This window comes from Leuciscus leuciscus, assembly GCF_965113295.1.
Source record: "Leuciscus leuciscus genome assembly, chromosome: 5".
Taxonomy (NCBI): domain Eukaryota; kingdom Metazoa; phylum Chordata; class Actinopteri; order Cypriniformes; family Leuciscidae; genus Leuciscus; species Leuciscus leuciscus.
Window position 1 is genome coordinate 53327884 of NC_138729.1, and position 15000 is coordinate 53342883.

Sequence of the window (15000 nt, forward strand, 5' to 3'; positions counted from 1 at the left end):
ACGACACTTGGCAGATTATTGATGAAAACTGAACGTTTTTAAAAAGTGAACTTAAAAAAAGTTACAGAATTTTTTGAAAAATGTGCAAAATTTAAATTGGTATATGAAAAATATATTTTCAAAAACATGTTTTACTCTAAAACTGCAAGAAAATCAAAGCCATAAATCTAAACAAGTTGTGTTCAAATGTGAGGTTGATATCTCCAAAGCTGATCTCTCAGTGAGATGTTGTTCGGCTGCAGTACCAAACGCTTCCACTAGAGGAAACTCTGCAGTACCAAACGCTTCCACTAGAGGAAACTCTGCAGTACCAAACGCTTCCACTAGAGGAAACTCTGCAGTACCAAACGCTTCCACTAGAGGAAACTCTGCAGTACCAAACGCTTCCACTAGAGGAAACTCTGCAGTACCAAACGCTTCCACTAGAGGACACTCTGCAGTACCAAACGCTTCCACTAGAGGAAACTCTGCAGTACCAAACGCTTCCACTAGAGGAAACTCTGCAGTACCAAACGCTTCCACTAGAGGAAACTCTGCAGTACCAAACGCTTCCACTAGAGGAAACTCGTCTCTCATTCATTTCCAATGCGTCATTTCTGACCGCGAGGAGCTCAAGTGTGACTATTGTTATCAGGACCATTAAACCTGTTCCAGTCATGGCCATGATTATTGTGTGTTCACACAGCAAGAGCCAAAACCTTTACAAAGTTTCCTACCATTCCGATGAAATAATTCAATTTTTTTCGGTCAGAAATGATGAAGAGCTCCAGAGGGTTAAACCAAGATACATTTAAGTCAAGTCAAGTCAAGTTTATTTGTATAGCGCTTTTCACAATACAGATTTTATCAAAGCAGCTTCACAGTATTAAATTAAAATAATACAACAAAGTTTGTTTCAAGAGGAATTTATTGATTGTTAAAATTAGATTAATATCCCCAAAATATCCCCAACTGAGCAAGCCAAAGGCAACAGTGGCCTTTTTTACTGGAGAAGCTGAAGATATTCAGATTAATGACGAGTTTGTGCTTAAAACAAGAACTAAGATCTGCCAGTGGAGTCTGAAAAATAGTCTTGTTTCCCTTTGAATAAAGTGGATTTTCGGGACTTGAGTTTGAGCTTCTCACCTGTGATTCGCCCGTTGGCCTCCAGCGGCGGCTGCCAGCTAATCAGAATGGCTCGCGGTCTTCCCTCTCGGCCAATCACAGTCAGGTCCTTAGGGGCGGAGCTTGGCGCTGACCAATAGAAAGAGAGAGATTTTGTGCTTTCACACTTGATGTCTGTGACTTCAGAACACTGCAAACATGCTGTTCTTACTCAGTGTTTCTGTCTGGTTTCCAGTCCAAATATCTAAACATTCTTAAATCAAGATGCATTTACTAGAGGAGTGAAATACCATACGATATTATGTCTTGTTTTCCGGGGGAATTAATCAAAATGAAGTGAGTTGTTGCTTAAAACAAGCAAAATGATCTGCCAATGGGGAAAGAAAAATAATGTTAATTCAAACAGAAACAAGATTAATTTAATATCTTATGTCATATTACTCCTCTAGTAAATGCATCTTGATTTAAGAATGTTTCGATGTTTGGACTGGAAACGGGACAGAAACACTGAGTAAGAGCAGCATTAGCAGTTCTGGCTGTATTTCCAGCACTAATTAAACAGTGTAATTAACAGGCACTGAGTGTGTGATCGCACGTCTAATGTGTTCAGTGATAACCGTGTGTATGGTGAAGAAGTGTGTTTATGCAGGAGTGTGTGTGTCACGAACACAGTGTGAGTCATGTCATAAACGCCTGAGTAATTATACCTTAATCTGTCAGCTGAACCCCTTATTATTTTTTAATAATAATTCAATAATTTACCAACACATTCACATGTTCTCGATGGCTGTCTGCTAGTGGTCACATGACATGCAGGGGAAAACAGTGTTTAATTTTTTATTTTAAAATTATGTTTTCATTTTAATTTGACATTTTTCTTATTAAAGTTTTAGTATGTATGAAGTTTTATTTTGATAGATTTTATTTTTAAAGGATTTATTATTTTTAATTTGACATTTTTATGATTTATTTAATTATTAGCATTTCCACAGTTGGCAGACGCTGTTATCCAAAGAGACTTACATTGCATTTCAAGGGACACACATTTACATTCTTATCAGTTCTTATTAACTTATTAACTCATTGACACCAGTTTCTTACAGTATCAATAATTCCATGATAGTTATTTATGGCTAAAATAATATTTTTTTTTGCTGGAAATTTAGTGAAAAACCTGAAAACTGCTTCAGTCCATCTGACTATTCTCAGCTGGATCCTGATGGACTCGATGCAAGGGTGGATTATTCTGCAGCGTATAAGCAGAGTGTGTGTGTGTGTGTGAGAGAGAGAGAGAGTGTGTGTGAGAGAGAGTGTGTGTGTGTGTGTGTGTGTGTGAGAGAGAGAGAGTGTGTGTGAGAGAGAGAGTGTGTGTGTGTGTGTGTGTCTGTGTGTGTGTGTGAGAGAGAGAGAGAGAGTGTGTGTGTGTGTGTGTGTGTGTGTGTGTGTGTGTGTGTGTGAGAGAGAGAGTGTGTGTGTGTGTGTGTGTGTGTGTGTGTGAGAGAGAGTGTGTGTGTGTGTGTGTGTGTGTGTGTGTGTGTGTGTGTGTACCTGCTTCATAGGTGGTGGCGTGCGCTGTCATACTCCATGTGCTGGACTTGCGGCCTTTGGTCACCATTACAGAAAACTCGTACATGGTGTTGGGCTTCAGAGCCGTGACGGTGTGACTGAGAGCCGTCGTATCAGCCGACTGACACACACACACACACACACACACACACACACACACACACACACACACACGGTCAAGACCATTCTCTGTAATATCTCACACAAAAAAGGTCTGATCTGACACTAAGGTTGTATATTATGATACACTGTAAAGAAAACGTACGGTAAAAAAACAGCTTAAAATTTACTGTAAAAAATACGGGAGCAACATTTGAGGTTTTACAGACTTAACTTACATTTACAGTAAAAAACTGTATTTCACTATCTGATATAATGTTAATTTACAGATATATTGAAGTATATACATATTGTACGACATCAACCAATCACAGTGGAGATGAGAGTCACATGATCATCACAAGCAGCTTTTCCACAAGAGAGTTAATACTAATATACAGAAGCTGTACAGTGTCACACACACACACACACTGCACACACACGACAGTGTCACTCACACACACACTACACACACACTACACACACGTTGAACACTAATTTAACAACATTAAATGTAACATAAACCCTATGAAGAAACAGTTATTTCAACAACAATACATCAGATGTGAAGTGTCACGCAGGGAATTGTGGGAATGAACATTTACGGTTTTTCACTGTAAATTATACAATAACTTGTTCTTTTTCACTTCCAAAACTGTAAATTTAACAGATTTACTGTAAAATTACATTAAATGTACAGTTAGATCACCGAATATAGTGCGGAAACTTTCTGTAAACCAATGAACAGTTTTTTCACCGTAGTATTTTACTGTATTTTACCGTTAAAATCACAATATTTATTTTCCTGTGTCCCGGCTAATTCCTAAATCAGTTCACCGCGGTATCCCGGTATTCACCTTGTATTTCCCGCTGGTGGAGTGGCTGGTCTTCCACTTGACGGAGTAGTAACGCACTTCCGGCGACTTCTGGTTTTTGGGAATGGAGTTGTCGGCCCAACTTACCCGCACCGAGTCTGACGTGAGCGGCACGGCCTGAACCCCTACAGGAGGAATCATGGGAGTGGAGGTGTCTGGGACAGGGGTGGGGAATTTATCAAACAGATGGAAGAGATCGTCATCGGACGGGTCTGAGGGGTCTGTGTGTGTGTGTGTGTGTGTGTGTGTGTGTGTGTGTGAGAGATCAGGGTTATGCAGGTCATAAATCATAAGTGACCAGAGATGAAAGCGGAGCGGAGGAATAAAGGAGGGAGAATGGAGTGACAGAGAGAGACAAAAGCAGAACATTGAGATCTAGAGAGGGACGTTTAGAAGAGGAAAACTGGTATCCTGAAGTTATCTATTCCTGATGAATCCCTCAGAATGAGTTCTCCTGATGAGGATGATTTAGCAGTATACTGGACCAGATCATTCAGATGTTAGCAGTGTACTGGACCAGATCATTCAGATGTTAGCAGTGTACTGGACCAGATCATTCAGATGTTAGCAGTATACTGGACCAGATCATTCAGATGTTAGCAGTTTACTGGTCCAGATCATTCAGATGTTAGCAGTTTACTGGTCCAGATCATTCAGATGTTAGCAGTTTACTGGTCCAGATCATTCAGATGTTAGCAGTTTACTGGTCCAGATCATTCAGATGTTAGCAGTATACTGGACCAGATCATTCAGATGTTAGCAGTTTACTGGTCCAGATCATTCAGATGTTAGCAGTATACTGGACCAGATCATTCAGATGTTACTCTATCAAACATGTCATGTTTATTTCAATGTGTTACTAGCGGTTTCTCAGCAATTAACTGAGAAATGTATGTGTTTTAAGGTTACCAGTTTTTAGTGCACAGGGTGAATCTCAGCACACATATTTCAGCAAGATCCTACATTACTCATAACCGTCATTTATGTTGTAAAGAACATTTATAAATATACATCATGATAGTATTCATGTTTCATTTACTTCACGCTGACTAAACTAATGCATGCAATACAACATGTTCTTCTGTCTCGTTTTCCATACATTTACTGGAGAAACAACATGAATGAAGATATTTCAATGGAGTCAGAAAAATAATCTTAATTCAAAGTGAAAACCATATTTTTCTGATTCCATTGGACTCCAATTTTAAGCACAAACTCCCTTCATTTTTCATTAATCAAGTCTTAATATCTTCAGTCGTTGTTCTTCTTCTCCAGTAAATGTGTCTTGATGTGAGAATGTTGAGATATTAGTGCTGGAGAAACACTGAGGAAGAACATCACTGCAGTGTGAAAGACAGTTTTGTGTGAAATATGCACCAAAATGAGCTTAATTTCTTCATGCTAAATCTAGTTTATGAGTTTGTGTTGATTCTGTGGTGAAATATGAGTGTAGTCGTGAGATTCACCGAGTAAAGAGGATAAATCTACAGTCCACAGAGGAAGACAGTCAGTCCAGAAACAAGAACACAAAACTCTCTATCACTCATCCATCATCATCAGCTCAGATGTATGAGTCCGTCACTGATATGATCAGATAAAGCACAGACTGAACTACTTCAGACCCACTAACAGGACAGCTTTCCACAGCTAACCCTTCACAGAAGTCAGGAGGTTCTCTCAAGGTTCTTCCAGCAACGTTAATAAAATGTTTGTTCATTTCATAGTATTGTGTAGTACAGTCGAGTCTCCTTCATTTATACAGCGCTTTAACAGTATAGATTCACAGCAGCTTTACAGTGATAACAGGAGATTTCAGTAACAGAGAGTGTTTAGCTTTACAGGAACTCTAGAATAAAGTTATTTTCCAGATAAAGTTATTACTGCAAATACACTCTCAGAAAAAAAGGTACAAAAGCTGTCACTGGGACAGAACCCTTCAGACGGGTACTAATATGTGCACTATTGGTACTAATATGCACACTTTTGGTACAAAGGTGTAGTTTTTGAAAAGGTGTACGCCACAGTGACAGCTTTTGTACTTTGTTTTCTGAGAGTGTACTGAACATAAATATGAAGACACAGGTTGAATATCTCCTGAGATGTTTCTCCAGCTGAAACTGAAGGATTATGATCATATATACGGGAACATGACTATAATCACACATCTAGAATGATATGAAGTGTGACGCACCGGACATGGATCTGGTGACGGCGCTCTCGTACAGAGGAACTCCTTCTCCTGCGTTATTGAAGGCCTTCAGGGAGATCACGTAATGAGAGCTGGGCTCTGAAACACACACACACACACACACACACACACACACACACACACACACACACACACACACACACACACACACACACACACACACACACACACACACACACACACACACTTTACACCGGTACACCTGACACTTCAAACATTTAAAATACCGCCAAACAAATCAAGACTGATGAACATCTGCACATGAGGTTAATGCAGAGGTGTCTCTGATCGAGGCTTTGAAAGATGTTTTCATGACTGTTGAAATCCCTGAACAAAGAAACAGAAGATGCTCTTTTTTCCTCTTTCCATTTGTTTCTCCTTTTCCTTCTGGACAGCCAGACTGGGTTCAATATCGCTGCCATGGCAACCTGTGGATTTCATGTGAAATATTGATAAGGACGTGGCCTTATTTCTGCCCAGAACGGAGGTAAAAGGAGAGCAGAAAGACTTTAACGCTCCGAGGACAAAAGAGATTTTCTCCACACGGCAAAACATGCTGTTCTTACTCAGTGTTTGTGTCTGGTTTCCAGTCCAAATATCTAAACATTCTTAAATCAAGATGCATTTACTAGAGGGGTAAAATGCCATAATTGTTTTCTGGGGAAAAAAATCATAATGAAGTGAGTTTTTGCTTAAAACAGGCAAAATTATCTGTCAATGGGGAAAGAAAAATAATCATGTTTAATAATCTATCTTTGCTTTTAATAAGCAACAACTCTCTTCATTTTGATTTATTTCTCCAGAAAACAAGGCATAATATCCAATGGCATTTTACTCCTCTAGTAAACGCATCTTGATTTATGAATGTTTAGATATTTGGACTGGAAACCAGACACAAACACTGAGTAAGAACAGCATATTCCTGCAGATCCAGCGGCTCGACGACACCACAGCTTTACTGAACTCATAAACTCTGGGTAAATCACAGAGAAATAGAAGAAATAAAACATGAACACATGTGAGCGTGTTTGATCTTGAACAAACTCTCATTAAGGATTCATGATCGTGAACTAGCCGCACCTTCTCATGAATATTAAAATCTGCGATTTGTCGTTGCGTCTTTTGACGTGCGACCGCAGACGAAATCCAATTCACACCTCATTTGTTTTCATATTAGTCGCCTTATAAATGAAACATTATATTCTTAGTAATGAATAAACAAACGGGAAGCCAATTTAAAATTACATTTCATTTCATTCACTTTTGTAAGGAATCACAGCGTTCACACACACACACACACACACACACACACACACACACACACACACACACACACACACACACACACACACACACACACACACACACACACACACACACACACACACACGTTCTTCCTCAGTGTTTCTGTCTCGTTCTCCAGCTCTAATATCTGAACATTCTCACATCAGGACACATTTACTGGAGAAGAAGCAATGACTGAAGATATTAAGACTTGATTAATGAAAAATGCATTAAAATGAAGTGAGTTTGAGTTTAAAACAAGAACTAATGTCTGCCAGTGGAGTCAGAAAAATAATCTTGTCTCCCTTTGAATTGAGATTATTGTTCTGACTCCATTGGCAGATATTAGTTCTTGTTTTAAACTCAAACTCACTCATTTTGATAAATTTTTTATTAATCAAGACTTAATATCTTCAGTCATTGCTTCTTCTCCAGTAAGTGTGTCCTGATGTGAGAATGTTCAGATGTTTGTGCTGGAAACACTGAGGAAGAACAGGATATGTTTGTTTAGTGCAGATAATAATATGTTGATGAACGGCTCAGATTTCACTATCTCTGCTCCATGTGATCAATGATCTATAATGAATGATATAAATGAAATATTTACACCTCAACACACACAGCATGAGAACATGACAGGGGTGTAACGCTACACAGAAGTCACACAAAACATTGGGCTTTTGTAAAATAAGGAAAACAGGACGATGCTTTCTGCGTCCCGGCTTCCTTTCCGTGAAGTTTGAGGAGAATCAACCGAATCTCAGTCTGCGTCTCACTGTCCACATGATCCACACTCAACAGTGTGTGAGATTAGAACAAGTGTGTCCCAAAGCAGTGTGTGCTGAAAAGAGTGTGTCAGAAGTCCCGAATGATCTAATTCCGGTGGACTATAACGGCTATTATTACCCACAATCCATTGCGCTTTGGAGAAGGAACTACAAACACGAGTAAAGAGTGTTAAAAAACTACAAACATGGCGGATATGCACAACCGACGGTGAGAGGTTTAGATAACGGTTTGAGTGACTAATCAAAGTTTAACCTGATAGAAAAAAATATTTATTAATGTTATCCGTGTTATATTTCATCTGCAAGAACAACATGGACTTTAATAAAGATCCGTTTGGCCATTAACTTTTAAATGCATTAATATGAGGAGAGTCTGCGTGACTCAGACCCGCGACTGCAGATCAACGAGATTCTGCATTTCTGTCCGATACGGGAGGAAATGTGGAGGATTTTATGACGAGATGATTGACAGGTCAGTTTACTGTCACAGAGAGTAACTGTTAAAGACGTTACTGTATGACGGGATAGTGTGTCCTAAAGCTGGTCTACTCTTCTGAACTGAGACGCAGTGTTGTTTAGGCTGTCGTAGATCATCTCTTCTTCTTTTGCTCTTTCTCCTGCGGTGGCGGTTAGCAAACAGCACTGCATTACCACACTTCTGGACTGGTGTGTGGATCGCCTGTGACTGACTGTACTCATCATCTGACCGTATGATGTTCATGTGTGTGTGTGTGTGTGTGTGTGTGTGTGTTCTCACTCACCGAGGTTCTCGATGGAGTAGTAGCGCTGCTTGCTGTCGACTCGGACGGTCTCCGCGTACGGGCTGCCGACGCCGTAGCCGATGATGTAGCCGCGCACGAGGATGTTGGGGTTCAGCGGGGGGGTCCAGCTCATGATGATGCTGTTGGGCAGCGGACGCACGTGCAGAGAGCTCGGCTGGTTCGGGACCTGGGTCTCTACAGCACACACGACACAGGAGAGGTGGAAGAGAGATCAATAGATGGATGGATGGATGGATGGATAGATAGAACGATGGATAGATCAGTCCTCTGATTATCTTTCTCATTCTGGTAGTTTCTGCTTTGTAAATAATTTTCTTCAGAGTTTATGCAGCTCGCCACACACTCCCGGTGTGTGTGTGTGTGTGTGTGTGTGTGTGTACTTGTACAACTATCTCTGTGAGGACCAGTTTGAGTGTTAGACCACTGGAGTGAGGACAGAGAGAGTAAAGTGAGGACATGTTGGCCGGTCCTCAGTCTCTGAGAGCCTGTTTGAGGGTCAAGACTTGGTTTCAGGGATAAGGTTATAATGAGGTTAAGGGTCGGTTTAGGGTCAGGGGTCGGGTTAGGCACTTAGTTGTGATGGGTAAGGTTATGGTAAGCGGCTAGAGATTGCATTGTGTCAATGAATGTCCTCATAAAGATAGATGTACAAGAGTGTGTGTGTGTGTGTGTTCTCCCACATCAAGCCTCGCTCTCGTAACTCTCTCTCCCTCAGGCTGTTATTGGGAACCACAGAGAAGCTCCACCAGGTCCTGATCAAACCTGAACCACACGCTTGATCCGCAGGAGAAACAAGACTCGTTCAAAGCTGACATTCTCAAGCAGAACAAAGTCTTCAAAGCGTTGCATTAGAACAGACGATTCAGGAGCTCTGCGTCGAGCTGAAAGATATTGTAAATGTCAAACACATCTACATCTATTATATGCAGAATGATGTGCTTTTAACTTTCAAAGTCTCTGCCTGTTCAAATACATCATCTATTATATGCAGAATGATGGGCTTTTAACTTTCGGATAGATGGATGGATGGCTGGATTATACATAGATAGATAGATAGATAGATAGATAGATAGATAGATAGATAGATCTCATACTTTAAACCTTTTATCTTATAATTATTACTAAGTATGTCAAAATTTTGACTTTTTATCTCACAACTTAAACTTTTTATCTCAATTATGACTATCATAGTTTTGAATTTTTGTCTCACACTTTCATTTTTTTAAAGATATTGTAAATGTCAAATACTGTCATAATTTTGAAAACGTATCTCATAATTTCAACTTTATCTCATAATTACAATTTAGTTTGTCAATTTTTTACTTTTTATCTCATAATTGTAACTTTTTATCTCAATTATGACTATCATAGTTTTGAATTTTTCTCACACTTTCCACTTTTTTTTAAGATATTGCAAATGTCAAATTTGCAATATCTTCTATTCTTCATCTATTACATGCCGAATGATGTGCTTATAACTTTCACAGTCTCCGCCTGTTCAGCCGAAACTCAGCCAAACTGAAGCCAAACGTAACAATTCTCTGCTTAAACCGTGTCACTTTTTACAATTTCAACTTTTTATCTCATAATTTCAATATTTTATCTCATATTTGTGTCATTATTTTGAAAACGTATCTCATAATTTCAACTTTTTTATCTCATAATTACGATTTAGTTTGTCAATTTTTTACTTTTTATCTAATAATTTAAACTTTTTATCTCAATTATGACTATCATAACTTTGAATTTTTGCCTCACACTTTCCATTTTTAAAACAATATATTGTAAATATCAAATACTGTCATAATTTGAAAACATCTCATAATTTCAACTTTTTTATCTCATAATTACAATTTAGTTTGTCATTTTTTTACTTTTTATCTCATAATTGTAACTTTTTATCTCAATTATGACTATCATAGTTTTGAATTTTTCTCACACTTTCCACTTTTTTTTTAAAAGATATTGCAAATGTCAAATACATCTTCATCTATTACATGCCGAATGATGTGCTTATAACTTTCACAGTCTCCGCCTGTTCAGCCGAAACTCAGCCGAACTGAAGCCAAACGTGTCGATTCTCTGCTTAAACCGCTTCCTCTTGCCCAGGTATTATTATTACATTATCAAACTCATCCTGGAACGTTTGCTCACTACACACTCCTCTGAAAAAGCCTCTTCTGTGGCCACGTCTCAATCCACACACTGAGTCAACAGAAACACACTCTCTAGGGAACCAGACATTTCTAGGCCGGTTACACGGTCAAACTCATCCTGGAACATTTGCTCTCGAGACATTCCTCGCAAAGAAAACAAAAACAATGACAATTTCTTCTTAATTTCCTCTTTCTATGGACTTATGTCATAATTTTTACTTTTTAACTTTCAAAATTATGAGTTAGTATGTAATAATTTCGTTATCATATTTAGTCAATTTTTGACATTTTATCTTACAATTTCAGATTTTTATATCATAATTATGACAGTGTCATAATTTTGAATTTATATCTCAATTTCAACTTTTTTTTCTCAAAATTATGACTTAGTGTCATAATGTCAAGTTTTTATCTCACATTTTCAACTTTTTATCTCATAATTATGACAGTGTGTCATAAAGGTTTCAAAGCTTCACGAAGCAGTGTTTCCAAAGCACCCATCACTACTTACTAGTACTGGACTCCTTAAAAACCATCAAAACACTCTGACTGAAACACCTCGACCGCTTCAAGCTGCCCCAAATTGTGCGTCTGCATATTCATATTCATATTCACCGTCCAGGTCGTTCTTCGGGGTCTCGGCCGTGTGCCACTCGCTCCTGGGACCCGTGCCATATCTAAAACTTTCCACTTTTTATCTCATAATTATGACGTAGTATGTCATAATTTAGATTTTTATCTAAATATTTCAACTTTTTATCTCATAATTATGACAGTGTGTCATAAAGCTTTTCAAAGCTTCCCGAAGCAGTGTTTCCAAAGCACCCATCGCTACTAGTACTGGTCTCCTTAAAAACCATCAAAACACTCCGACCTAAACACCTCGACCGGTTTAAGCTGCCCTAAATTGTGCTGCATTGTGCGTCTGCATATTCATATTCATATTCATATTCACCGTCCAGGTCGTTCTCTGGGGTCTCGGCTGTGTGCCACTCGCTGCTGGGACCCGTGCCATTCACCGTCATCGCTGCCACTTGGAAGCTGTACTGGCTGCCTTTCTCCAACCCTGTCACACAATAAACAAAGAGCGGGAGTCAGGAAAAGAAAATAAGGTGTGTGTGTGATTATTATTTGCGATTCTAATTAGTAAACAGCAATCAGTGAAGGCGGCGAGGTAAACAAGGTCTCCAAACCTCATCTAAACAGATCAGGATGCATTTCCATCATGTGTAAAGATAAAAAAACGCAATTATGATAGTAGGGTGCTGTCATCCCTGAATACCCCGGAGTGTTGGGAATTAGCATAACACACTCCAACGGCACTGTGAAATTAATCCCTTCGGAAATAGCAACTTAGCGAGATATCCATCAAGGGAATAATGGAAATGAATATGATTTTCCAATAAATTCAGAAATCCTATTCAAACAAACACACATCTGCGCTTCCCAAAGTCCCGAAGGACGACAAATCCGGTGTGATGTGATGCATCGTGTGTTGACTTCTTAAACATGCATAGAATCAGGACTAAAAAACAATGGCTACGTTTACATGCACAACTTTTGTTTCAATTGCACTGAATTCATTCCGATTGATGAATCTCAATGTAGTGTTACGCTAAACATGTGATCGGGTTGATGTGTGCGTTTATATGTCACAAGCTTCAAATCGGGATATATTTTTGACATGCGCACAATATACAGAGTTTCCCGCTGTTTGTGTATAATAAACATTCTCATACATTAGTTCTTTATTTGTTTTAAACAGCAGACTTAATATTTATGCATTTCTGGTCATAATTTGCAGTAAATACGCGTATGAGCCGTTGTGCTGCTGCTTATATTGATCAGTAAAAATGCCCAAAACCAGTGGTGTGTGGATGAGAGTCTGAAGCCAGCACTGGTGGGCCGTTATCCTGCTCCACTTCACACACGCAGAGAAAGGAGGATTATAGGAGGACGAGACACTCGTTTATACCACACTTTATTCATGAGGAGAACGCTCGTTCAGCGCGTCACACGTCATTACGCTATTTCTACGTTATTAAGCTATTTCTACATCATTACGCTATTTCTACGTTACTACGCTATTTCTACGTCATTACGCTATTTCTACGTTACTACGCTATTTCTACGTCATTACGCTATTTCAACGTCATTACGCTATTTCAACGTCATTACGCTATTTCTACGTCATAACGGTATTTCAACAACATTGCGCTATTTCTACATCATTTCGCTATTTCTACGTTATTACGGTATTTCAACGACATTACGCTATTTCTACGTCATTTCGCTATTTCAGCGTCATTACGCTATTTCTACGTCATTACGCTATTTCTACATCATTACGGTATTTCTACATCATTACGGTATTTCAACGTCATTACGCTATTTCTACGTCATTACGCTATTTCTACATCATTACGCTATTTCTACATCATTATGCTATTTCTACATCATTACGGTATTTCAATGACATTACGCTATTTCAGCGTCATTACGCTATTTCTACGTCATTACGCTATTTCTACGTCATTATGCTATTTCTACATCATTACGCTATTTCTACGTCATTACGCTATTTCTACGTCATTATGCTATTTCTACATCTATTTCAGCGTCATTACGCTATTTCTACGTCATTACGCTATTTCTACATCATTACGGTATTTCTACATCATTACGGTATTTCTATGTCATTCCGCTATTTCTACGTCATTACGCTATTTCAACGTCATTACGCTATTTCTACATCATTACGGTATTTCTACGTCATTACGCCATTTCTACGTCATTACGCTATTTCAACGTCATTGCGCTATTTCTACGTCATTGCGCTATTTCAACGTCATTACGCTATTTCAACGTCATTGCGCTATTTCTACGTCATTGCGCTATTTCAACGTCATTACGCTATTTCAACGTCATTACGGTATTTCAACAACATTGCGCTATTTCTACATCATTTCGCTATTTCTACGTCATTACGCTATTTCTACGTCATTACGGTATTTCAACGACATTACGCTATTTCTACGTCATTTCGCTATTTCAGCGTCATTACGCTATTTCTACGTCATTACGCTATTTCTACATCATTACGGTATTTCTACATCATTACGGTATTTCTACGTCATTACGCTATTTCTACGTCATTACGCTATTTCTACATCATTACGCTATTTCTACATCATTATGCTATTTCTACATCATTACGGTATTTCAATGACATTACGCTATTTCAGCATCATTACGCTATTTCTACGTCATTACGCTATTTCTACGTCATTATGCTATTTCTACATCATTACGCTATTTCTACATCATTACGCTATTTCTACGTCATTACGCTATTTCTACGTCATTATGCTATTTCTACATCTATTTCAGCGTCATTACGCTATTTCTACATCATTACGGTATTTCTACATCATTACGGTATTTCTACGTCATTACGCTATTTCTACGTCATTATGCTATTTTTACATCTATTTCTACGTCATTACGCTATTTCTACATCATTACGGTATTTCTACATCATTACGGTATTTCTACGTCATTACGCTATTTCTACGTCATTACGCTATTTCTACGTCATTACGCTATTTCAACGTCATTACGCTATTTCTACATCATTACGGTATTTCTACGTCATTACGCTATTTCTACGTCATTACGCTATTTCAACGTCATTGCGCTATTTCTACGTCATTGCGCTATTTCTACGTCATTACGCTATTTCTACGTCATTACGGTATTTCTACGTCATTACGCTATTTCTACGTCATTGCGCTATTTCTACGTCATTACGGTATTTCTACGTCATTACGCTATTTCAACGTCATTGCGCTTTTTCTACGTCATTACGCTATTTCTACGTCATTATGCTATTTCTACATCTATTTCAGCGTCATTATGCTATTTCTACGTCATTACGCTATTTCTACATCATTACGGTATTTCTACATCATTACGCTATTTCTACGTCATTACGCTATTTCAACGTCATTACGCTATTTCTACATCATTACGGTATTTCTACGTCATTACGCTATTTCTACGTCATTACGGTATTTCAACGTCATTGCGCTATTTCTACGTCATTACGCTATTTCTACGTCATTACGCTATATCAAC

General features: G+C 38.6%; 1 protein-coding gene across 2 annotated transcripts in view; it reads right to left on the minus strand.

Moving 5' to 3' along the window:
• The window catches only part of dcc (DCC netrin 1 receptor), a 254731-nt gene that overhangs the window by 46111 nt on the left and 193620 nt on the right, over positions 1–15000 (minus strand). Inside the window, exons 14-19 of one of the 2 annotated variants that reach the window (XM_082171561.1) lie at positions 11819–11929; positions 8687–8881; positions 5836–5931; positions 3627–3865; positions 2653–2791; positions 1126–1233 (exon numbers count right to left, since the gene is read on the minus strand). In XM_082171561.1, the coding sequence (XP_082027687.1) occupies positions 1126–1233; positions 2653–2791; positions 3627–3865; positions 5836–5931; positions 8687–8881; positions 11819–11929 (888 nt within the window). The remainder of the gene's footprint in view (positions 1–1125; positions 1234–2652; positions 2792–3626; positions 3866–5835; positions 5932–8686; positions 8882–11818; positions 11930–15000) is intronic. The other variant, XM_082171562.1, reaches the window with a different exon arrangement.